General features: G+C 40.5%; 1 protein-coding gene across 7 annotated transcripts in view; it reads left to right on the top strand.

The window, feature by feature from the left end:
- Magi1 (membrane associated guanylate kinase, WW and PDZ domain containing 1) overlaps positions 1-24929 on the top strand; it is a 609927-nt gene that overhangs the window by 469698 nt on the left and 115300 nt on the right. For all 7 annotated transcript variants that reach the window (XM_028772989.1, XM_028772987.1, XM_028772992.1 and 4 more), the window contains exon 3: positions 8108-8227. In XM_028772989.1, coding sequence (XP_028628822.1) covers positions 8108-8227 — 120 coding nt within the window. The remainder of the gene's footprint in view (positions 1-8107; positions 8228-24929) is intronic.

The following is a 24929-nucleotide window of genomic DNA, read 5'->3' as shown; positions in this document are numbered from 1 at the left end:
GAAAGTGGACCTAAAACACACACACACACACACACACACACACACACACACACACACACACCCTCTCTGCTTCCTGATTGTGAATGCATTGTGACCAGCTATCCAGCTCCTGCTGCTTTTGAGTTCCTGATTGTTACAGTTTGTATCTAGAACTATGAACCAAAATGAACCCCTCTTAAGTTCCCTTTGTTAGGGTATGTTATCATAGTAGCAGAAAAACAAACTAAGACAGTATACCATGTGCTTAACAAATGCAGAAGTCTAGAATCTACTACTGTTGCAAAGCAGAGCCTTTCTGTATTTTCTCCTCCCTAACCACCTTGGAATGACCCCATGTACTGTGTAGTCAACTTATACCACCCACACTATCTCTCTGTAGTAGTTTGTCTGCCTTGTAGTGATTTTGCCTTTTAGAGACCGTTGTGTAAATGGTAATACACTACATGTAGCCTTGTAGGCTTGGGTTTGGGAATTTTTCCCCCCACTTAGCACAATATATTTGAGATTCATCCGCACTATTGTGTGTAATCTTGCTTTACTGAGTGTTGTTCCATTGCAATAATACGCCAGTTTGACCAGTTGAGGACCGTTTGGGTCATTTCCAGTTTGAATGATTACAAATAAGGCTTTCATAAACATTTATATACATTCTTTGTTTGTTTGTAAACTTGTATTTCACTTCTCTGGAAGGGATGCAGAGTTGGATTATTGGGATGTATGGCTCATTTATGCTCAACTTTTTAATAAATTGTCATGATGTTGAAGCTTTTGAAAATACTTTGGTTTGAAGAGCTAACATTGGCTAGTGCTGCTAATCTTCAGAGCTGTAAAACAAAGTAGTATTAAACAAAATAGAGAGGCTACAAATGGAGTAAGCTAGAGAGACCGCGGCAGTGCACACTTCTGTGCTCTGTCTACATTTGCTGAAAAAGGAATAGGATAAGGCTGGTCTCGCTCTCCAATATCTAGGATGTCTAAGAAATGCAAGCAGCTGTATTACAAGATAAAATGCTGTCTGTGTGTAGCATGTTCAACTGTCCTAAAGCATGAAATGAAAGTAATCTCCTTGAAGTCATGCTAGACTTTGATAAACAAGACCCAAATTAATGTAGCAGCAAATGATGTCATTACATATTGGCTGTTAAATCTGAGTGAGATGCTCGTGACCCCATTAGCAGGCTGGGCCTCAGACCCATTGTATAGCTGTTGGGAAAGAACTCCATTGAGTATGCGTCTGGAAACCTGCCTGTGTTGGGAACCTGAATCAGTAGGAGAAGACTTAGCAGCAGGGTTTCAGTTCTAGGGTCTCTTCAACCTCCTCGGTAGGGTCGTGGGGGTTGGGGGGAGGTCTGTAGAAGAGCTTTCTATCCAGCGTCCTCTCCTCAACTACAGTGAGCGGAGTGTGATGGTAAAGAAGGTCACTTTCTGATTTCCTCAGCAAGGGTCACTGAAGCCAGGTACACTAAAAGTTTATGGACCATAAAATGTGCATAAGAAGCAAATAGCCACTCAGTTTTGCTAGGAGAACTCTGGGACCATTGCTAATTCACATTGAGACATTCAATAGCACAGTGTCAGATTAATTAAGTTATGATGGTAGAAAGGGTTGGGGAACTCACTGTTTGGATACTACTAACTTGTAAGTCCTTTTAAAGCAATTAAGGAGGACTTTAATGATTAATACTTTAAGTTTTCAAAATAAAATCATGTGGGAAAATAGTACCACCTTCTCCTCAACTTTATTTGTACTGTGTTCTTATTCACAACTGAAAGCATGCAGTATTGACCTTGGTGTTAGCTTTCTGACACATGGGAAACCTTGCAAAGCATTGTTATTGTAGTGGGCTGGGGCCTGTAATTCATTGGCGTGGGTTTTGTAGGGAATACGTTAAGACTGAAGATGCTCGAGTGGAGTGTCAAAGACTTAGGTCTTAAAGTATTTAAGTAATCATTTTATTCAATTTATAAGCTTCATAAATAAATACACACCCCTGTGGACACAGTTCAGATTATGAGAGGTATTTACTGAGGGGAGTGGCTGACTCCTTTCTCCCCATTTCTGCATCCACCCTCTGGAAAGTACCCGGTATTAAGAGTTTAGTATTCCTCCAGACTGTTAGAATATAAGCTTACAAATCATGGACTTTCGTTCTCTGCTCTTGGGAAATGCAGTGATATTGACTTATAATTCCGTGACATGTTTGTGTCACTTCAGCGCAAAATGGCTAGCACTCCTTGTGGCAAGTGCCTGCCATCTAACCATTCTTGCCATTTGCAGTTACAGAACTAGCCCTGCTTCTGAGGGTGCATCTACCATGCTCAGACCCATCTTTCCCCTGTGTAGGCTCCTTGTTTTCTCTCCTTGCTTTATTTTGTTTAATTTGTTGCAACCCATGTTACCACAAATAAGTAAAATACATAGATTTTTTCCCCTAAGAAACAGTCAATTAGGACCAAATAGAATTTTTAGAACAAAAACACTGACTTTGACTAGATTATTCTTTGAAAGAATTTACAAGCTTTTAAATGGAAGGTTTTTAAATAGCAGTTCAAGATATCTTGCTGTTTAATATTAGTATGTTTCCTGTTATTTTGAGAGTTAGAAGTCTTTGGACGACTGTATCAATACATAGTGTAAAACCAGCAACTCAGATGCCCTTTTGGAAGAGGTATCCTGGCTAGTCTGCTGGATGTTGGCAGCTGTTCTTCACATTTAAAGTAAATAATATTGAAATCAGTCTCACAGGCTCAGTAGTGCCGACCCCAGGCCCCATGTGTGTGTGTATGCACATGTTTGCATGCAGGTGTGTGTTATTGTGTGTGCATGTGGAAGCCAGAGGTGAACTTTGGGTAGCTTTTCTATTCTCTCCCCATCTTGTTTTTTGAGATGTAGTCTCCCTTTGGACCTGGTGCTCATGGATTGGTTAAACTGGCTGGCCAGCAAGCTCTGATCCACTACCCACTCTTATATTAGAATTATAGACTCGAATTTCTTCTGCTCCTGGCTTTTATGTGGATGCTAGTGGTCTGAACCCAAGTTCTCATGTGTGCCTGGCAAACACTATATCCCCCCGAGCCATTTGCCAGACCCCAGGAACCACTTTCCATTAGCCACATGGGGCTAGGGCCTACATGCTAGACAGCACCAACATGAAGCACTATCGCCATGACAGAAGGTTCTGTTGCATGACACTAGTTTAGAATGGGAGATGATATAAACTGTTGTTATTCAAATATTTTATATGGCTGTGGATGGGTTACCGTCTCTGCCTGAATCTCAGGCTCTTCAGTAAAATGAATATAATATTAATCCAGCTCCTGTGGTTTCTTATGCAAATTAAATATACTGTTGATTAAATTCTTAATGCCTTTCTATATGTAAACATCTAGGAGCTAGAAGCTGTTGTTTTTTACCAGTGTTTTATAGTCTCCTTTTCTCAAAGAAGAGAAACACTGTGTTTATGTGCTTAACGCTAATAACTGGAAGATATTGCTGGCCTGGTTTCCAGCTCGACAAACAGAAGGTAGCATTTTAGACTACAGAAAACCCGAGTTTGTTAGCCTGGTATATTTTTATGTATCTTCCTAACATGATAGAATTTGTTTTACTTCTCTTCTTTCAGGAAGTAACCCTTCTGGCTTTGTTAGAAGCACGGTTTGTAATAATTGTACCCACCCCAGATGGCTCCCGAAATCCCTTTGAAATGCCATCTGTCAGGCGTGTGTCCAGCCAGCAGCCTGTCATTCTGTTACAAGAAAAGAAGAGGCGGAGCCCCTCCCTATGGCCCTTTTTCCCCAGCATCTTCTCTGAATGGATCCTGGGAAGTTGGCCCAGATCCAGAGTGGGTTTCTCAGAGCATCCCTGGGAGTCACCCTCTTGGTAGCCTATAGTGAGGACAGGTTTCGCCTGGGTAATAAGCCCTGTGAGTCCAGTGGGTGGAGAGGCACCCGCCTTCCTACCTCCTCCCTGCAGCTCAGAAGCTGTTTGAAGCAGATTTGTTTTCTTGGGAAGACAGTGTCTCTAACAGTTTCATTTTTTTCCTGTAAAATGTAATTTTTGAAGTTCCTGATCACTTCTAATCCTTTCAGGAAATTAAGACCCAGGGGTGACTATTGTCTTTAAAGTAAATCTGGCAAATTAGATGGGAAAAAAAAAAGAATTGGCAAATACAAGCCAGAGTGGAGGAAGAACAGACTCTAGTCTAGGAAGACATGAAAGACTCAAGGACTCTTTTGTTTGGTTTTACTTTCTCGTCTTTTTTTTTTTCATGGACTAGGTTGATGGAATTTGAGGATGGAGGCTGAGTCTGGGTGTACCCTAAGAACAAACTTGAAGGAGATCCTCTCACAGCATATCCAAAGAGACTATCCATGCCCCATACTGGGATTTCCCAGGATGACATTGGCTAGTAACCCCTTACAAGTTGCTGGCTAACAACTTTTTTCTCTTGGCTTCAGGACCTCACCCACCTTTGCTTCTTCCTCCCAGACTCGTGCTCAACTGTATTGTAGACTCTAACTCCTATTCCTAGTGTGGATAGCAGGTCTTCCAGTCCAGCCAGTGAGTGCTTCTTCTACAGATTCTACTTGGATTGCCTTTCTCAGTGTTCTGACATCAGATGTTCCTGGCTTACTAACTAAACCCTTCTGATGTCTCAGTCTCCACTTGACCTTCAGATGTCCAAGGACACTGTTCCTCCTCTGTACCAGAGGATCTAATCTCAAATCTAACATGACCAAGATGAACTTTGTGGCTCTCCCTCTTGCAACAGTTTATTCCATGATTTCAATTTTTATAAACAACATTGCCCATTTGTCCAGGTTAAAAATGTTTTTAAAAGTCTTCATTGTTCTCTTTTACATAGCACATCTAATCCACCAGCAAGTTACTTTGTTTGTCTTAGTAGTGCAGACAGACTGATTCTAAACTTCCTGGTAGGAGAGAGGATTTTAAAGAGAGACACTTGTATTATCAGACCTTTGAAACAATGCCCCTGCTCTCCCCCCCCCAACCCCAGGGGGAAAAAAAAACCTAAATTTTCCCAGGAAACCTCATGCTAGGTAAGGAAAGGGTGACATCCTAGTGCCAGCCAAAGGAGGAACTTAGCTCCCTCACAGGATTCCACAGTCCCAGTTACTTTATCAGATCACTTTGCAAGACAGACTGGACAGTGATGGACAGGGTCACAGCTTGACTGGGTCTGCTTAGTTATGTGTAGCTCTTATACTCTGTGTAAACCTAAACCTCAGAGCAGCACCCTGAAGATGCATCTGGGGGTCATCAGATCTCTTTACTTTTCTTCCCAGTGTGGCTACACTGAATTACATTCTTCTTCTGCTGACACCTTGTCTCTTTGATACATGGAGGATGGTTGGTTAAATGAGCTTGGTGGGCCTTCCAAACACAGGTTTTAACCCTGAGAATTTCAGTAACAGTATAACATGATGAGTTATGTGGCCCCATCTCCATATTTTATTTGTATGTATATTGCTGTTTTGCTTGTATGTATGTCTGTGCAACATATACAGGAAATACACACAGAGACCAGATGAGGGCATCAATGCCCTAGAATTGAAGTTATGGCCAGTTGTGAGCGCCCACCCTGTAGGTGTTGAGAATCAGTCCTGGGTCCTCAGGATGAGCAGGTATTGCTCTTAGCCACCGAGCCACCTCTGCAGTCCTGCGTTATATACTGTTAATAGTCTGTGCTATGCGCTGCCTGTGCCACTTTCTTGACACCTTACATGAGCCAGGCTTTTCCTGGTTCCTAATCTCAATTTGCCATTTCACTCCTTGCCCCCTTCCTCCACATTCCAGTCTTTTAGGCTGGACATTCTTTTTACCTAAAATAATACTCTGTGCTTGTTGTGCTTGTGTGTGTGTGTGTGTGTGTGTGTGTGTGTATTTATATATATATAAAATATATATATATTTTTTTTTCACTCCTTGCCCCCTTCCTCCACATTCCGGTCTTTTAGGCTACATGGCACTACGATACTTTCTAGGACATTCTTTTTACCTAAAATAATACTCTGTGCTTGTGTGTGTGTGTGTGTGTGTGTGTGTGTGTGTGTGTGTGTGTATATATATATATATATATATATATGCATAAATTTTCTGTCTCACAGTAAAATGGCCAGTTTTTGTTATGGCAAGAACCTTGCCTTATTTACCAATGCTTTCTCTGCTTCCATTGTCACTTGGCATGCATCAGAACCTCAGAAAACACTAAGTAATTGATACAAACAATGGCATTTATATACACACATACATGCAAACGTATTTGTATAATTGCAAATTGTTATAGTAGAATTCGAAGCATAAGAATGAATAAACTCATTTAATACAAGCAACATAAAAACAATACTGGGTAACAATGACCGATTTCAAGTATTATCTCAGCAGACTTGTTCAGCAAACCTGTGCTGTAAGAACTGTTGTTAATCCTGTCCTTCAGTGAGAACACTGAAAAGTAATAAAAGCTAAGGACATGCCTGAGACCATGAATAGAGAGCCAGATCAAGGATTTGTCCTTCCCATCCAAGCCTCTGCTTTCCAGTGGTGTGCAGTGCTCTTTATTTTCTCAAGCATTAACTGCATGCTGGTGTCTTGAGTTCCCACTTGTTTGGTCTTCTTTTCTGGGGATGGAGCATGCTAAGCTAGCATGAAGGATCCTAGCCTGTGAGAACTGGGATAGAAGTTTAAAGGTAGCACACTACTCCTTTATCCATTCAGGAAACCAGAAGTGGGAACAAGCCAGCAAAGATTATAGTAGTAAAGATTATGGCTGGCACACAGTAGGTAGGCTCTTTGCTTGGAATCCATGTGCTGGATATAGAAACTATTCCATGAAAACAAATTGAAGCTATCCTGTAAGACATCTGGATTTAAGGCATTTTGAAATTTTGGAACACTAAGAAATGGATTCAGCCTGAGCAAAGTACGAAGCAATTCTTTAGGGTTTTGACCTGAGGAAATTATAGCTACACAGTATATGCATGTCGACACCCGTCTTATACACAGGTATTGGATGCCGCACAGCATTCAGGGTATTAGAACCACTGCTCACATGTAGTTGCTTATGTAATTGCTTTACAGTGACAAGGAGAGTGTCCTGCACAGCCCTGCTTATTATACTGGTGACTCTTAAATCACCACCATCAATGATGCCATGTAAACTCAGCTCTGAGTTTCATCCCCTAGCTGTATGCTTGTAAGGCTGACACAGGATCAGAAATCGTATTGTATGGCTCTGTTTTGTTCCTCCTAGTATTAATCACAGGTTACCAGATATACACTGTGTGATTGCATCTTAATTTTTCTTTCAGTGTATATGTGAAGCACATCCCCTTTGTTGCTTGCCCTCTTTGGTTGACAATGTGCTGAAATATGATAGATAGCTTTACAGTTCGGAGCCTGGGCAGAATGTCTTAAATTCTCTCAGTGGCACATGTTATTTCCAAAGAGAAATGGATACATTGATTAGCAGTTGAGAGTGTGAACAGATTAATTCAGGGGGAGTTTTCCTTTCATAAACCGTGTCCTTTCTCTGTCCTCGGAGCTCATGGGTGTCCACATTTTACGGAGCATAATAATTACCTGGAAAGAAGCAGGATTTTAATCCCTGGTTGATGTCCAAGCAGATTGGGCAGTTGCATCTCCGCGGTGCTGAGCCTGTGTGATGGTGTCATTTTCTTCAAAGGCTTACTACACTGGAATTTGCCAGATGTGTTGAGAACTAGGATTTCAAGGCCTGTAATAACAGTACAACCCTTTAGGCTCTGAGCTCAAAGTAGATAACTTTGTGGCATTTACTGGAGTCCAAAAGGCAGATAACTGTGAGCATCGCCTGTGTGTCATTGAATTTAATTTTCTTATTTGCATTAAAAACAAAACAAAAAAATGCTAAAACTGTCTGTGGATTACCTGTGTTCCCTTTCGCCTGCTGGAGGGAAGGGCAATGGAATTGGGGATGCTGTTCTATTAAGAAGCTGTTTGAGTTCTAGGCAGGCCAGCTTACAGAGCAGGTTTGTTTAATTACTTAGGTTGGAACTCCCTGTTCTAATGGACTGATGGCATCCTGGGCCTTTGTCTTTTCTGCTGCAGGCACAACCCGGTCTCCCAGAGAAGGAGAAGTGCCTGGCGTTGATTATAGCTTTCTGAGTGTGAAGGAGTTCTTGGACCTCGAGCAGAGTGGGACCCTGTTGGAAGTCGGCACCTATGAAGGTGAGCTATCCAGCTGCCCTGTGGCATTCCCTGTGCCTGCAGTGGTCCAGGCAGAGTGTTTAGACTCTGGAAGAGTCTAAAGAAATAAGAAGAAACTAACTTACCTTAACATGGTTCAGGCCAATAAGACATGGGAAGGCTTGAAGGTGCTCTTTGCAAATACCTTTTCTCTTTTCCCATTTAAACTTATGGACATCACGTTTTGTAGTTTGATGTGGATACACGTACTGCTTCACTGAATCATAGGTTGTCACTTTTCGAGCTTATAGGAATTGTTTTTATCTTGAGGAAGTGGAATTCCATTTTTACTGGGAGATGGTTTTACCTGGAAGTATGCTTACAAAGATCATAAAGAAACATCAGTGGGTTTCCTATGGCAGAATGCTGCCTGCCTGTCTGGAATTCAGTGTAATGAGCAATGTGACTGCTCATTGGAGCACCTGGTTTGGTTTTCATTTCATTTTATTTTATTTTACTTTACTTTACTTTACTTTATTTATTTTATTTTTGTTGCTTTTTTTTAAATGTTTTTTAAGTTCATTTGAATATTAACATGCATGCATGTGCACATCTTGCTTTACATAGAGTGCTGCATGCTTCTGATGCCTTGTTCTTCTGTTTCTTGTTCTGTCTTAATAGGTCCTTGCCATTCAGTAATAGAGAACTTCTTGTTTTCCTTTTCAAATCACCATGTGGTTCTTCATAGGAATATATCATAATTTATTTAGTTTTCTCCCTCCGGGTAAATTTTTTGATTCTTTTCAATTTTAGTATTCTTGAAGATTTATTTTTACCATTTAAAATATTTGTAATTTTTGCTCTCTCAGAATGCTACTGTATGAGCTATAGCTGTAGTGATTGTGTGAGTTTCTATAAATGAAATTTCTATGTCAAAACCAAGTAAGGGAAAAATTACATTCCTTACTTGTTAGGGGTTGTATTATAAACTATCTCACTATTTCTCTAAATGTGGGTTTTCATACCTAGTTTTCAATGGTTTTCTTTTTGACCTCTCATGGTTATGCTTTCAGGATACAGTCTCATATTTCCTACATATGTGAGTATCAGATCAGGACATATACTTGGATCGTCAAGGCTATGGGGCTACTGAAACCAAAGGTCATGAGTTCAATACTAGGCCGGAGTACAAGTGATATTCATCATTTCCAATACTGATCTTTAGTGTCAGGGTTATTTAGAATCCTTTCTACTGGGTGTTTTGAAATATGTGATTGGTGACAGCTACAATCATCTATCTTGCTATAGTAAATTGGAAGTTCATCCACTTCTCTAACTGCAGCTATGCTACTGCTAACTGTCCTCTCTGCTTCACACACTCTTCTCAGCCACTGGTTGCTACTGTTCTCCTCTGCTCTCTCCTCTTCTATTACACAGCTAGTGAGTTTGCACATGCAAATAAGAACATAAGGTGTCCGTCTTCCTGTGTCTGACTTACTCATCCAGCCTCACATCCACCATGTTCATTCATGTTGACACCAGTGCTATAGGTCTTTATTTTTGCTTTTGAGACAAGTCTCATGTAGTCCTAGCTAGCATGATACTCAGTATGTAACTGAAGATGATCTTGAACTTGAAATCCTTCTGTCTCCACCTCTCCAGGGCTGAGATTACTGGCATACTGGGTAAGGACATTATCAGCTGAGCTACATCCTTAGCCCCGGTTTTCACGATATTTGGAATATTAGTCCATTGTCTACAGAATTTGTGCTTTCTTTATGTTTTCATTTGTTATCAGCACTCAGGCTGATGCCATCTCCTGATCTTTTTGAACAATAATAAGCATGGGATAAGGATACGTTTTGCATGCTGATTTCTCTTTAGACATTATATACATGCACATGGGCATCATTGACATACATACATACTCAGGAAACGAGTTGCTGGATTATATGGTTTTGTTTCTAGATTTCTAAGGAATTCCTGTGCTGTTTTCCTAATGGATATACAACTTACATTAATTGTCAAGAATCCTTCTTGTGCTGCAGTTTGTTGGGTGCTACTTTGGTCTTCTTGGTCTTAGCCACCCTGCTTAGGGTGAGACAATACCTTGTTATGGTTTTGATTTAGTTCTGATGATGACTGATACAGAGATATTTTTATGTCCTTGTTGACCATGTAAATGTCTTTAAAGTGTTACATTTTCTGGAAACAATATTGTAGCTTGATCATTCTTTGGAGTGTTGTTATTTGAGACTGAATAGTATAATATGATACAATTAACTAGGTTAAATGATTAATTTATTTATAATCTCTCCAACTCTTAAAATTTATTCATATTGGATAATCACAAAGAAATATGAAACATTAAGATGAAAAAACAAAGGTAAATAAAAAGATACTTACTGACCTAATGTTAAGATTAAAAAACAAAAGGTAAATAAAAAGATGGCTTTTGACCTGCCTCCACCCCTCCCTGCCTGAGGACTGAGTGCCCATTGTCTAGCCCCTTTCCAGGCAGGGACTCTAGACTGGTGCTGCGAATCCACTCATGTTCGTGGCTCACTGTCCAGTTACTCTCTCCAGGGAGGTACCCTGCACTCTCATGACCAAGACTACCTGTTCCCCAAACCTGCCTGAGTACTGTCTGTCCCATTCCTAGCTACCGTTCTCCTAGCAGGGACCCTAGACTCCACTACAACTCCACTTAATCCCCTTCCCTGCCTGAAGATCATGTCCTGTGTTGTGCTGGCCCTCAGGCCTCACCCTTAAGCTAGGTAAGCCCAGACTTACACTGTCAATTCCTCTCTCCCTCCCTCCCTCCCTCCCTCCCTCTCTCTCTCTCTCTCTCTCTCTTTCTCCCCCTCCCCCTCCCCCTCCCCCTCTCTCTCTGTGTCTCTGTCTCTGTATCTGTCTCCCTGCCTAACTTGTAGTCCTGAGGATTGTAGGCATCCTCCCCCCCTCCTATCTTTTTCTTTTCTTCTTTCTTTCTCTCTTCTCTCTCTCTCTCTCTCTCTCTCTCTTTCTTTCTTTCTTTCTTTCTTTCTTTCTTTCTTTCTTCCTTCCTTCCTTTCTTCCTTTCTTCCTTTCTTTCTTTTTTTGGGGGGGGGTAGGGTTTCACTCTACAGACCAGGCTGGTTTTAAACTAAATGAGATCTGCCTGCTTGTGCCTCCTGAGTGCTGGGATTGAAGGCATGCCCAGCTATTACACATTTTTAAATCTGTGACATTGATTGTATATACCATCAGAAACAAACTGATTACTAACTAAAATATGACAACATGATGTCATATGGAATTCTTTTTTGTCTGTTTGTTTCTTTTATTGAAAAATAGATGTTTTTATACAGGTATGTTCTGATCATAGTTTCCCTTTCCTCTACTTCTCCAAGATTCCCCTCTAAATACTGAGTACTATGTGTCCCATTCCTAGTTACCCTTCTCTTGGTAGGGACCCAAGACTCCACTATAACTGCTCTTAACCCCCTTCCCTGTCTGAAGATCGTGTGCCATGTGCCCCTCAGGCCCCAATCTCTCCTGTACTCAGATACTACCCCTAAGCAGAACTGGGATTATTCTAATGCCCCATCAATCTTCAACACTGAATTGCCCCAAAACTAAACCCTAAACTATCCTGAGACTGATCAACATTCTGCTGATCTACAGCCCTACAGATTACAGTAGCAGTAAACAGAGATTTACAACACCAACTCAACTAAGAAAAGACAAGGTATACATATGAAGAGACCTTACCAAAGACCTAACTTCAGAGACTTAGGTCTCATCACCAAAATACAAACAATATGAATAACCAACACAATAGGTCACCACCAAAAATTAGTATTCCTGTAACAATGTTTCCAAAACATTGTTAAAAACTCAAAGGAGATCTGAATAAACACTGGAATGAAGATAGAGAAAACACAGTGGAATGAAATAATAAAAGCAATTCATAATGTGTAAATAGAATTTTAAAAAGAGATGAAAGCTCAGAAGACAAAATAAACTGAAAGAAAACTCAAAGTGAAGAGTTCAGAAATTGAAACAAGAAATTCAGAAAAAGGACTCACCAATAGACTGGATCAAGGGAAAGTGAGAATATCAGGTCTTAAGACAATCCAGAATAATTGGATCACGTAGTCAAAGAATGTGTTAAATACTAACAACACCAAAGATAATGAACACAACATACAAGGAACTCTAGGACAATATAAAAAGAGAAGCACTCAGGAATAACATGTATAAAGGGAAAAGAGACTCGGGTCAAAGACCCATTATCAAGGAAATCAAAGAAAAAAACTTTCTAATCTAAGGGATGTTAAAACCTAAGAGGCATACAGAACAACAAACAGACACAACCAGAGAGAAACTTTCCACATAACAGTCAAAATAGTAAATCTACACAACAAAGAAGGGGTATGGAGGAGGAAGAGGATAATTCAATAGAGACTGAAAACTTGAAGCATTTGGATAAGTTATAAAAGACCAGAGATACCAATTTAGGCTACTATACCCAGCAAAATCACCCGTTATATCAAAGGAAAAAGGAAAATTTTTTCCATGATTAATACAGATTTATAGAATTTATGACTGCTAAGCCAGCTATACAGTGGAGATTGAAAGAGGTTTAAACATTCCTAAGAATCAAACTTTATTTGAATAGAACAATAATTAATAAATGTCTAATAAGATACCACAAAGTAACAGGAATTAATACATATTGTTCAATAATAGCTCTTAATGGTCTCAATACCCCAGCAAAGACACACAGAGTATCAAATTTGATTAGAAAATAGGATACATCTTTTTATTAATCCATTAACAGAGTATTACAATTTAACCATTTATGCACTAAATACAGGAGCATTCAATTTCAAAATCACTATTAGATCTAAAACTACAGATTGTGTCCAACATAGTGATGGTGGATGGTTTCAGTACCCACCCTACTTACCAATATACAGGTCATCAAGTAAAGGGGAAAAAAATAAAAGTCTGTACTGAGAAACTCTGAAGTTGAAGAACATAATAAATCAAATGGACCTAACAGATTATCCATACAACATTTCACCTAAGCACTATAGATTGTACCTTCATCTCAATAGGCCATGGAACTTCCTCCAAAATAGATGACATATTAGGACTTGACACAAGTCTTAACAAATATAGAACAATTGAAACCACTCACTGCATTTTGTCTGATCATAAGGGAATAAAGCCAGACTGAACAGCACACTACTATATCACAGGTCAAAGGAGCGATCAAGAAGGAAAAGAATGAAAATGAGAACACAGCACACCAAAATTTGTGGAATATAATGAAGGCAGCCCTAAGGGGAAAGCTCAAACTATAACTATGTTGCCTTGAAAACCTTGGGAAAAACGAACAAAACCAAAAAGCAATAGACAGAAGTATGCTTATTCATTTTTTGTCTGCTTGATATTAGCTAGGGTCATTTGGGAAGAAAGAGCCTCAACTAAGAACATGACCTCATCAGATTAGCTTGTAGGCAAGTCTGTGGGGGCATTTTTCTTATTAATAATTTGCATGGGTGGGCCAAGTGGTCCATGGGTGGTACCATCCCTGGGCAGTGGTCCTACATTGTATAAGAAAGCAAACACAGCAAGCCTTAGAGAGCAAACCAGTAAGGAGTGTCCTTCTGTGGTTTCTGATTCAGTTCCTGCCTCCAGGTTGTGGCCTTGAGCTCTTGCTCTGACTTTCCTTCATGATAGACAGTAAGCTTTAAGATGAAATAAGTACTTTCCTCTTCAAGTTGATTTTGATCATGTATTTATCATAGCGATAAAAAAATCAAACTAAGATAAAAAGATAATGAAAACCAGGGCTGAAATTAAGGAGATGAAGAGAGGAAAAAAACAATACAAAGGATAAAATAAAGAGCTGGTTCTTTGAAAAGATAACAAGGTTGGCAGTTTGCTAGCCATATTAACCATAAAGGAGAAAGAGGAGCCAGATTAATAAAGTTAATGATGTAATCATAGCAGATACCGAAGAAGTTCAGAGAATCATAAAACATACTTTAGAAGTTTATATCCCATCGCTTCTAAAAAAAAATAAAATAAATAAAATAAAATTTATTAAAAAAAAAAGAAGAAGTTTATATCCCTGTCCCTGCCCCCCAAACTGACAAGTTAAGAGAAATGAATGATAGCAATGTATGGCCTACCAAAGGTATTTCAAGATTTGATAGTTAACGAAAATGTGATATATTTACTCAATGAAATATTATGTAGCTATTAAGAAAAATGAAATTAGGAAATTCACAGGTAAATAGATAGAATGGGAAATGATCATTCTGAATTCAAAACTCAGAAACATCACATATTTTCTTTTATTTGTGGATATTACTTTTGAATCTTCAGATATTGTTCATTTCTAAATACTGAATATACCTTTGACAGTTTAGGAGGTATTTGGTGGGGGGGGGATTGTGTTTTGTTTAAGATGTTTATATCTCTGTAGCCCAGGCTAGCATATAACCCATCTTAGTTTATTCAGATGGCTATGTGTACGTAGATAAGCAGCTTCCTCTTCTCACTTATCAGTGCAGGGATGGCACCAGTGCTGTGACTTAAGCTTCAGAAGCGGATCTCAAGTCTAACGGAAGAGCGGCTTTCACGGCAGCTCTGAGACACTAGGTCAAGAGTCGCTCCCAGCTCAGATCCAGCAGTCTCCCCCAAACCCACAAGGATACCCTGGATGTAACAGGCAGCTTGCTGGTGCTGTGCACTGACTTCCTTGCCTAGCAGCAGGAAAGTTAATCTTTTTCAGAAAATCCCTGATTGTCTTCAGTTTCTATATGGTGACTGGGTGTTTTGGAATTGAAATCTTCTCATACACCAAGTCGGTCCTTTCCACATTTCATGCATTTTCCCATGCTCACTGTGCAGCATTTGACCTTTTACTAAGCTTAATTTTGTACCCATACGAGAATGCTCTTCACTTTTTGGAACCAGCTAGAGTTTGACTTTCACAAGCTGAAAGCAAATGGGATTTTTATTAATTGCCAGATTTTGCCATAGAATAATACTAATAGGTCCCCAAAGGCCTGTCTCTCACCTGCTGCCCCTGGACTGTCCCTCCACAGTGGTGGCTGCATCTGGGGGAAAACACTCATGAGCAGTCAGCCTTGCCATCCCACACTTGAATCTCAGTTTTCACCCTGTGCTGCGGAACTGTGTCCCCTCTGGCAAGTCACTTAATGGTTTGAGTCTCCGCTTTCCCTTTGGTAATTACACTGCTTCCTTGAGTCAGACTGGATGAGGCAGTGATTTGGAAGCGCCTTAGCAAGAGCCTGACACAGGTCCACTCCCAACCAGCATTTACTCTTACACGTATACACGGGCTTACCTAAATTGCTGCACAATGTCTTCTTCCATTAAACCAGTGGATCTGCCAGTGAGTCTATGGATTTACTTCCCAGGCTCCACCCACCTTTTTTACCATCTGGAATGTCTTCTGGTCTCATTGCAGAAAGGCAGAGCATGGTATTACAAGACAGAGCACTCTTAACTTTCTCTCTTATTTCCAGGTCCACCATGCTGTGACTTTGAAACTATGAGCAGAAACAACCCTTAAGAACAAAAGACCACACTGCATAGTCTTCAAATATTTCATTAAAAATAACTGTATATGATTGGTTTGGTTCAGATCAAGAGCTACATTAAAGGCTGGTTTGCTAACTCATGGTGCCTGTAGCACACACCAGAAGAGGGCATCGGATCTCATTACAGATGGTTGTGAGCCACCAAGTGGTTGCTGGGAATTGAACTCAGGACATCTGGAAGAGCAGTGATTGCTCTTAATCACTGAGCCATCTCTTCAGCGCTGGAACAAGTGCTCTTAATACTTAGCCCCTGAATAGTTGAAGTTTTGTGGTGATTTTTTTTATTACTTCTTTCAGAGTTTCATATAGTGTATTTTGGTCATACTCAGTACCTACCCTCAACTCAACTCTCCCCAGGTCAATCCCACCCTCCCTACCACACAAGTTTGTGTCCATTCGCCAACCCCTAAGTTCCTGAAAACCAATTTGTGCTACCATAAGGGATGTGTGATTTTCCACTGGAGACTGGTAAACTTAACCAGGAGTTCCCCTCTTAAAGTAGACTCTCTCCCTCTCAACAGCTAACACATGTCAGCAGGTCCACAGTTAGGGTTGGGACCTTGTACCCATGCTGGGACCCTCTCCATGCTGGCATTTGCTCTGGATTAGGTTTGCACAGGTTTTGTGCATGACATTGCAGCTCCTGTGAATTCATACACTGGGGCGAGAGAGATGGCTCAGTGGTTAAGAGCAATTACTATTCTTACAGAGAACCTGAGTTAAGTTTCCAGCATCTATGTCATGCAGCTCACAAGGGCATGCCACTCCAGTTCTAGGGAGATCTGATGCCTCTGATCCTTTTGGACACACACATACAATATTAAAAAAATTAACTATGATAATTTTTTAAAGTTGAATTTTTAAATTAACTATTGCAGCTGCTGGCCACTGTATTTATTTCAGTGTCATTTTGAATAAAAATTTCTTCAGGGGGAATTAAAAGTCCCATAGAAGAACTTCTTTGTCCTCACTTGCCAACTGTATATAGAAAAGACATCTTGAGCTGAATTTGGATCTCCAGAATCCTTGTAAAGCTTAATGCAGTAGCACAAGCCCACATGAACACTGGACACTGTAGTGCTTGTGTCAGTGAGATGGAAAACAAAGATGAGAGAACTTTATTAAGGAAGGTTGTGGACCAGCTAACCCGGAGTATACAACGGTGAATACCGTAGAGACCCAGTTTCAAAACAAGATGGAAGGCAAGGACCAACACCCATACATGAATATACATGGGCCATTGTGCACATAGTCATGAACTCACTTTTATATACATGTAGACACACACACACACCACAGAGCCTTCTGTGTGTTTCATCCGCAGTTGGTGTTATGGTTAGCCGTGACCTTCATAAGTGATAGTAGCAGTGATGAGTAGGTTGAATCTAGAGATATGCATGTAACCAGAGGTTTCCTGCTAGATTTGGTGATGTATTGTCCATTGTGAGAAGGAAAGAAGAGATAAGTGTCAATCCTAGGAGGATTCCTAGGACAAATCCTAGCCTCTTGTCTTTATATGTTTATGTCTATATCTATATCTATGGTGTTAACATTTGCTAAGACGATAAACCCTGGGTGGCTGTGGTATCCAGAGAGGAGGCAAGGAGAGCGTGATTTTTAGTTTAGCCTGGACTACATAGTAAACCTCTGTCAAATAAAGAATGAAAGAGATGCTATATTTGAACCAGGTTAGGGAGTGGGCAAGGACTTCATCATGGAACTGTCCCCCTCACCAGCTGTAACTGTTGACTGACAGCTGCCGATGCTCCCAATAGAGTAGAGCCCTTAAAGTCCCCTCATACAAGGCACAGAAGTTAATTAGTGGAGTGTGTCAGCTTTGCATTTTGAACCAGCTCAAACCAGCTCCTCATTTTTTTCTTGGACGGACAAGGTATCAAAGCAAATCAGAGAAAATAAGAATAAACTCCTTGGCCCAACTTTCTAATGCACTGAGCTAATTTATTTGATACACTACTTGAAATAAATCAACAGAACCATCCCTGTTGGTACTTTTTTTTTTCCTGCTGACATTTTTGCTCTACAATCCTGGTTGTTGCCATTGCACGCACCCTTGAGACTTCCCTGGGAGAGAGTTTACAACGGATGAACTATTCAGTGGGACTGATTCTGAACATGCCTGTTTTACAAATGCCTCTGGGTAGAAGACACTGATTATACACTTCGAGCTTCGCAAAGGTTTTCCTTCAGCATAGAAGTGCAGTGCCAGGGTGACATTTCAAACTGGAGTTATGGGCTGCATATTTCTGCATGCTAATTAGGAAGGGAATGTCAGTGCTCAATAATGGGATTGTTTTGCTTCCTGGAAGATCTGCAGAAAAGCAGCTGCCAGCGGTATACTTTTGGGGGACAGAGATATAAAGCAGGGTGAAGAGAGTTCATGTTTGTCATTGAAGAAAATGAGACCGTCTGGAGTCCTGTTCCTTGGCGGGGCCTGGGAGCCTTCTGTTGTGATAAGCTCTGTTGGCAAACTCTGCTCTGGAATGTTCTCTGTTGATAATGAAAGTAACAAAATGAAACCTGTGCTGTCACTGGCTTTCCCCTGAATTTGAAGATGGGAAGTCTGGAGTTAGGAAATTTTTACTTCCTTTATTACTGGAGGTGAGTGCATAGATATTGGACTCAAACCTATGTTTTGTTGCCTATATCATTTACAAATTATATGACTCTCATCTCCTTCACCTGAAAAGTAAGATTACTTTGGCTGCAAGATAACCATAAATACTAGCTTGTCTCTTCTTTGGTCTCATACTCAAAGTCATGGGTACAGAGAAACATCTAATTATAGGATGTTGGTTTATTATCCTTTTTATATGTAAATACTTTTACAGGGTGGGGCGGGCACATGGGAAAAGGAGTGATAGAGAGAGTGTGATGAAAGTCTTTTGAATGATACCATAATGTGTTGAACACAGACATGGCAAAGTAGCATAGTTATATGTTATGCAGGAATAACTGATGGAGTGGAAAGAAATGCCATGAGTCATGCCATGAAGAACCAGATCCACACATCCACAGTACTGGTATCTAGGGCGATCCCAGGCTGGGATTTATGTGTGCTGTCACTACTTGTTCCTTTATACGTTCTGCAAAATATTATTGAGTGACACTACGTACCTTACAGACTGTGGCAGCCCTCAGGGAACACGAAGTTGCACAAAAACAGTCATGATAACTGCCATATAGAATTTATAACCCAGAAATGAGAACTAATGCTAAATCTAACACCTTGATAAATGGAGCACAAGATGTTAGAAAGGGTCACGTGTGGGTTTCCCTGTTGATATAGCAGGACGAGTAGAGTCTTGATCTAGCCTGTTGTATCAGCGATGGTATCCTGAGCACAAGTAATAGTAGGGACCAAGGAAGAAATGGGTACAAGCACCATGCAGTGGTGAGGGGCCAGTTTAAGAGGCTACAGAATGAAGTCCCATGGAATCAGAGTGAGAAAGCATGCAGAAAGCAGCTGTAGACCAGCCTAGAGAGTGGGAAGGGCCAGACCCCTGAAGCCCTGATGCCAAAGTTATCCCAGATGAGCTAGATGTCTGTGTCCATTAACTGTACAGATGTCTGTACTCCATACAGGAAAATGAAGATTTTATAAGCTCTGCCTCCAAAAGGAGAAAGGATCGTTGTCCACTTGAAGTTGATATTGCCCTCAGTGGAAATATTTTGTCTGTATTTCCCTCAAATAATGGTATTACCATCATGGTCCTTTGCTTATCTTCAAGTGCTTTCCCTCTAATAGGGCAGAAAAGCATGTCCTCATTTATGCTGAACTAACAGTGCCTGCTTTCTACAAAAGGTGGGATGGTTTTCTCTGTCTATAGATGGAGACCCGGCAGTGCAGGAGAGTCACCTGTATTCTGGTCAGACTCTTGAGTATCAGGTCCACCATATGGTTTTAGCATCTGTATTTAATGTTCCTAGACTGTCCATTAAAGTTTCAGAACACTGATATTTACCATGTAAAAAGATTTATATCCTTTCATCTCATTTCTAGTATGTAGCATAATGTTTAGAATTTAGATTGTCTCCCAGGATATGTATGAAGTTAGAACTTTTTATAAGTTGAGAAGCTGTACAGACTTGATTCATTCTTTCTGAAAATACAAGGATAGTATAGTCTTCCTTAAATATTTTATAAAGCTCTAAAATTGATTTGCAGCCCTCATTAATTTATAAGTGTAAGTTAGAAAGTATTTTCTTTGGCTTTGGTCATGGCCATAAAGAGTGGCTGTTAATTAAAACCTGCCTTATCTTCCTCTTTCCCTGCCTTCCCTTTCCCTGCCTACCCACCTCCCCTGTTGAGTTTTATTGTAGAACCTGTTCTGAAATAGTAGAGAGGAAGAGGAACACATTCCTACTTGGGCTGAAGCCCGGGCACCTCAGGAAGTGTCTGATGGGTAACATGGAGACTGTGAGCCAGCCAGGTTCTGTGATCACAGAAATGATGCATCCTGCCAAGCAATAACCTTAATTAATTTTTTAATCATTTGCAATGCCTCAGATTATTTATGTCCTTCACACAGAGACACTTGCACAGGCTGTGTGTTCTCTAGAAGGTTTGTGCTTCGAGGTTGGCTAGACTTGGCCCACTTAGGATCACACTGTAAGTCCTTGATAAGGTGGAGGTTTTTGGAAGGTACCTTTTGGATCTCAAACTCCAAGGCACTAGATACTGGCAGTAGAGTCCAGGAGTAACTGTGGGATTCTGTGACCCACTTGCATGTGGTAACATGTGAAAGACAACACAAAGTCATACTCTTGTTGACCAAAAGTCCAGGGCTCAGGTATATGCATCCAAATCAGTTCATTCAAAGGACAACTTATAGACTCTTTAAAGACTTTTAGAAGTTGTAGTTTTTCCTTCATCCTTGCCATCCTTTTAGAAGTTGTAGTTTTTCCTTCATCCTGCCTGTGCTCCTGTACCTACATAGGCTTTTGCATCCCAAAAACCTTAATGCACTGACCTGAGTTTGGTTCCAGAGTGCTTGTGTGCCAGGAAGAAAAGAAAGACTAAGGGCAACATTCTCTGCATAAAGGCTCAATGCACTGAGTATGTTGGGCACTATCCTGGCTGTTTGTTTTGTCTCCTTGGCATGAGCTAGACCAGTGGCTATCAACCTATGGGTCACAACCCCTTTAGGGATTATATATCAGACATTTATATCACGATTCATAGCAGTAGCAAAATTACAGCTATGAAGTAGCAACAAAATAATTTTATGGTTGAGATCAACCACAAGAGGAACCTTATTAAAAAGGGTTGCAGCATTTGGAAAATTGAGAACCACTGAGCTAGTTAATTGAGAAGAGGAGCCTCAGTGGAGAAATTGTTTCCTTCAGATTAGATTGCCTATAGATAAGTCTGCAGTACATTTTTCTTGCATGATAATTGATGTGGGTGAGTCCAGTCCATTGAGGGGTGAGTTTTCACTCCTGGGCAGGTGATCTTGAGTTGTAAGGAAAGCAGGCTAAACAATCCAGTAAGCAGCATTCTTCCATGGCCTCTGCTTCAGTTCCTGCCTCTAGATTCCTGCCTTCAGTTTCTTCCCAGACTTCCCTCAGAAATGCACTGTTACCAGCAGTGTAAGATGAAATAAACCGTTTCCTCCAAAGCTGCAGTTGGTTGAGTGTTTTATCAGAGCAATAGAAACTCTTACTAAAACAGTGTCTTAGTTAGGGTTTCCAGTGCTGTGACCAGACACCATGACCAAGGCAATTCTCATAAAGGACAATATTTAATTGGGACTGGCTTACAGGATCTGAGGTTCAGTCCATTATCATCATGGCATGGCGCTTGGAGGAGCTGAGAGTTCTACATCTTCATCCAGAGGAAGCCAGGAGCAGATTGTTTCCTGGCAGCTAGGAGAATGGTCTTCAAGCCCATCCTCACAGTGACACACTTCTTCCAAAAAGGCCACACCTACTCCAACAAGGACACACTCCTAATAGTGCCACTCCCTGGGCTAAGCATATTCAAACCACCATAAACAGGCATGCTGGCTTTGAATGTAAGCTTGTTTATCTGTATTGCTGAGCTTGGGAATTGAGTGGTCTGTGGGACTCTTCCTAATAGTTTGTCCCTCTCCTGGTCTTCAGAGCACTAGTATCTATTAGGACCATTTCACTTTTCTTTTTTCTAAATTATTTTATTCATATGAGTACACTGTCACTGTCTTCAGACATACCAGAAGAGGGCACTGGACCCATATGAAGACCAAGTTACACATCTGCTACATATGTGCCAGGAGGTCTAGGTCCAGCCCATGTGTGTTCTTTGGTTGGTGGTTTAGACTCTTTAGAGTTCCAAGGGTCCAGGTTAGTTGACTCTTATGGTCTTCCTATGGAGTTCTTATCCCTTTGGGGGCCACAATCCTTCCTCCTATTCTTCCGTAAGAATCCCCAGACTCTATCCACTGTTTGGCCGTGGGTATCTGCATCTGTCTGAGTCAGCTGCTGGGTGGAGTTTAGAAGCACATCAGCATCATGAAGCATTTGCCTAGTCTCACTCTGGTGCCAACTTCAACATGGATGACAGGATCTCTATGAACCATCTCCTGTGTCCTTATAAGAGGCATTCAAGGTGCACAATGCATTTCTTCATAAGCATCATAAGCGTCATAATTTTAAGGTTGTGAGCAAAGACTGGAGTTTTGTTTTCTTTTGATTTTTGTCCTGTGGTTAATGGGAAGAATGATGAATCCTGGGTAACACGGGCAGTTAATGCTGAGTTGGAACTGTAGGCTCCCTCCTACAAGCTTTTTTGACATGCAGTGCTGGGGCTGCCCAGTATTGCTGATACACATATATCATTATGGTAAGCCATGCTACATTAATGATGTTTGACAGGTTTTAATTTTATATGATTCACCTGATAACATGCACATTATGTATCTCCAAGACTACTTGGGAGATGTAGAAAACAACTCTGAGCAGGTGGGTTATTTTGTGTGGGGGTATCAACAGATCTCCTAGCCCTTTTTCAACTTGAAAACTGAGGACAAATGCTTGCTGGAAAATCTACACGTATTTGTCAAATTATATGAAACTTTATATCCTAGCCATTTATTTCTGTCATAAACTGTGGATATCAAAGAGTAAATTGATATTAAAATGATAATTTTATGAGCGTGACTTCAGTTGAATGTCACCAAACTGAGCAATAATAATTAGGAAATTAAAAATGCAGGGTCCTATTCCCTTCCCTTCCACCCACCTTTTTAGTAGGTTTTAACTTGTAGACATCAACCTTTAATGTCTAATTCTAAGATGAGTGTGGTCTTTTGGTATATTAGTAATTGGAGGGATTAGTGCTTTACCTCTGTCTGTCTGTGTGTCTGTCTGTCTGTCTGTCTGTCTGTCTGTCTAATTCACTGAGGAGAATTAATTTTAAGTCCACAGTATTACTTTGCTAAACTTCACAAATACTCCTCAGTTAGTTTGGGGGATGGTGGGGGAAGGCACCCTTGGCCTAGGCACACCTTTAAAGAGGGTGTGGGATTGCCTTTACATGACCTTGTGGAAATGAAAGATAAGGTGTGTTTCTTTGTTATTCATGCTTAGGTTTGGGGGTTGACTCCTCAAACCAGTACAGCATACCTTCCTTCTAGCTTCTTCCTCCCAAATTCTCTGCCTGTAAGTTGAGCATCTGAAAGATATTTTCCCTTTTAATAAGCTGATAGGTCACATTCTGTATGAAAGCTTACAGCTTCACCAAAGCCTCTATTGCCAGCTTACTAGAGACTGTCACCTGGGGTCCTTCAACTTTAAACAACTTTACTATTAAGGTACTTATGTTTATATTTATGATTGTCCTGCCTACCTGTTAAAATGTATGCCTGTGCTCATGGAGGTCAGGGTACCCAGGTATTGAAGGTACAGATGGTTGTGAGCCAGCGTGGGTTCAGGGAACTGAGCCCAAATTCATCTGTAAGAGCATCAAGTGCTCTTAACTGCTGGGTGATGAGATGGCTCCACTCCCCACTCCTGTGTGTTTAAATTTTTATGTTCAGAGCTAACTGGTAGCATATATTGTTACATCCCTCTCAAAGAAAATATTTTTTGTTGCTGTTTTTGCTTTTGTTTTGCTTTTGTTGTGTTTTGAGACAGTGTTCCTCTGTGTAGCCCTGGCTGTCTATAAACTCTCTATGGACCAGGATGGCTTCAAACTCAATAATCCACCTGCCTCTGCCTCCTGAGTGATGGGATTTTATGTGTGCTTATAAAATTATTGATTCAAAATACAATCTAAAGAAACAAATATTAGAGTGAGAGAGATGACACAGTTGTTGAGAGAGCTTACTATTCTTCTAGATGACCAGGATTTGGCTTTCAGGACCCACATTGGCAGATCACAGCCATCTATAAACTCCAGCTCCAGGGGATCCCAAACCCTCCTCTGGCTTCCAGAGCAACCACACAAAGAAGCACAGCACGTACATGTAGACATACACATACACAAAAAGTTTTAAAAGTTTTAAAGTCTCTTAAAATACTATTAAGCCTTCCTTTCTTAAAGAAATAACAGTTGTGTTTACTTATATTTATTTATGTAAATATAGGTATAGCTTAGTTGCTAGAGAGGTTAGCTTTTATGCTTGGGGCTCTAGGCAGGATCCCACCAAGCATAGAGTGGCAGTTCTTGCACCAGGAAGCAGAGGCAGTAGACTTGCCTAGCCTGGGCTACCTGAAACCAAACCATGCCTCTATAACCCCCAACACCACACCAATAAAACCATAGTACAGGAAAGCTGGTATTCCATTCAAACAATAAAGAAAGGTAATTATAGTTAAGAGAAAAAGCTTAATGGAAACACATTCTTTGTCAATACCCTGCCCTACTGATTATTAAATATGCTTTCTAAATCTAGATTAGACCTGAAGTACTGGAATTTTTTCGTATTGGGACATGCCTTTTTCTTTAGGTTTTTTGTTTTGTTTTGTTTTGTTTTGTTTTGTTTGTTTTTTTATTTTTTTTGTTTGTTTTGTGTGTGGGGGGGGTTGGTTTGGTTGGTTGATGGATTTTTTGGTTTGGTTTGGTTTGGTTTGGTTTGGTTTGGTTTGGTTTGGTTTGGTTTGGTTTGGTTTGGTTT

The sequence above is a fragment of the Grammomys surdaster genome, unplaced genomic scaffold (assembly GCF_004785775.1).
Source record: "Grammomys surdaster isolate TR1022 unplaced genomic scaffold, NIH_TR_1.0 220, whole genome shotgun sequence".
NCBI lineage: Eukaryota > Metazoa > Chordata > Mammalia > Rodentia > Muridae > Grammomys > Grammomys surdaster.
The sequence above is the reverse complement of the archived record's forward strand: the minus strand, read 5'-3'. Positions and strand labels throughout refer to the sequence as shown.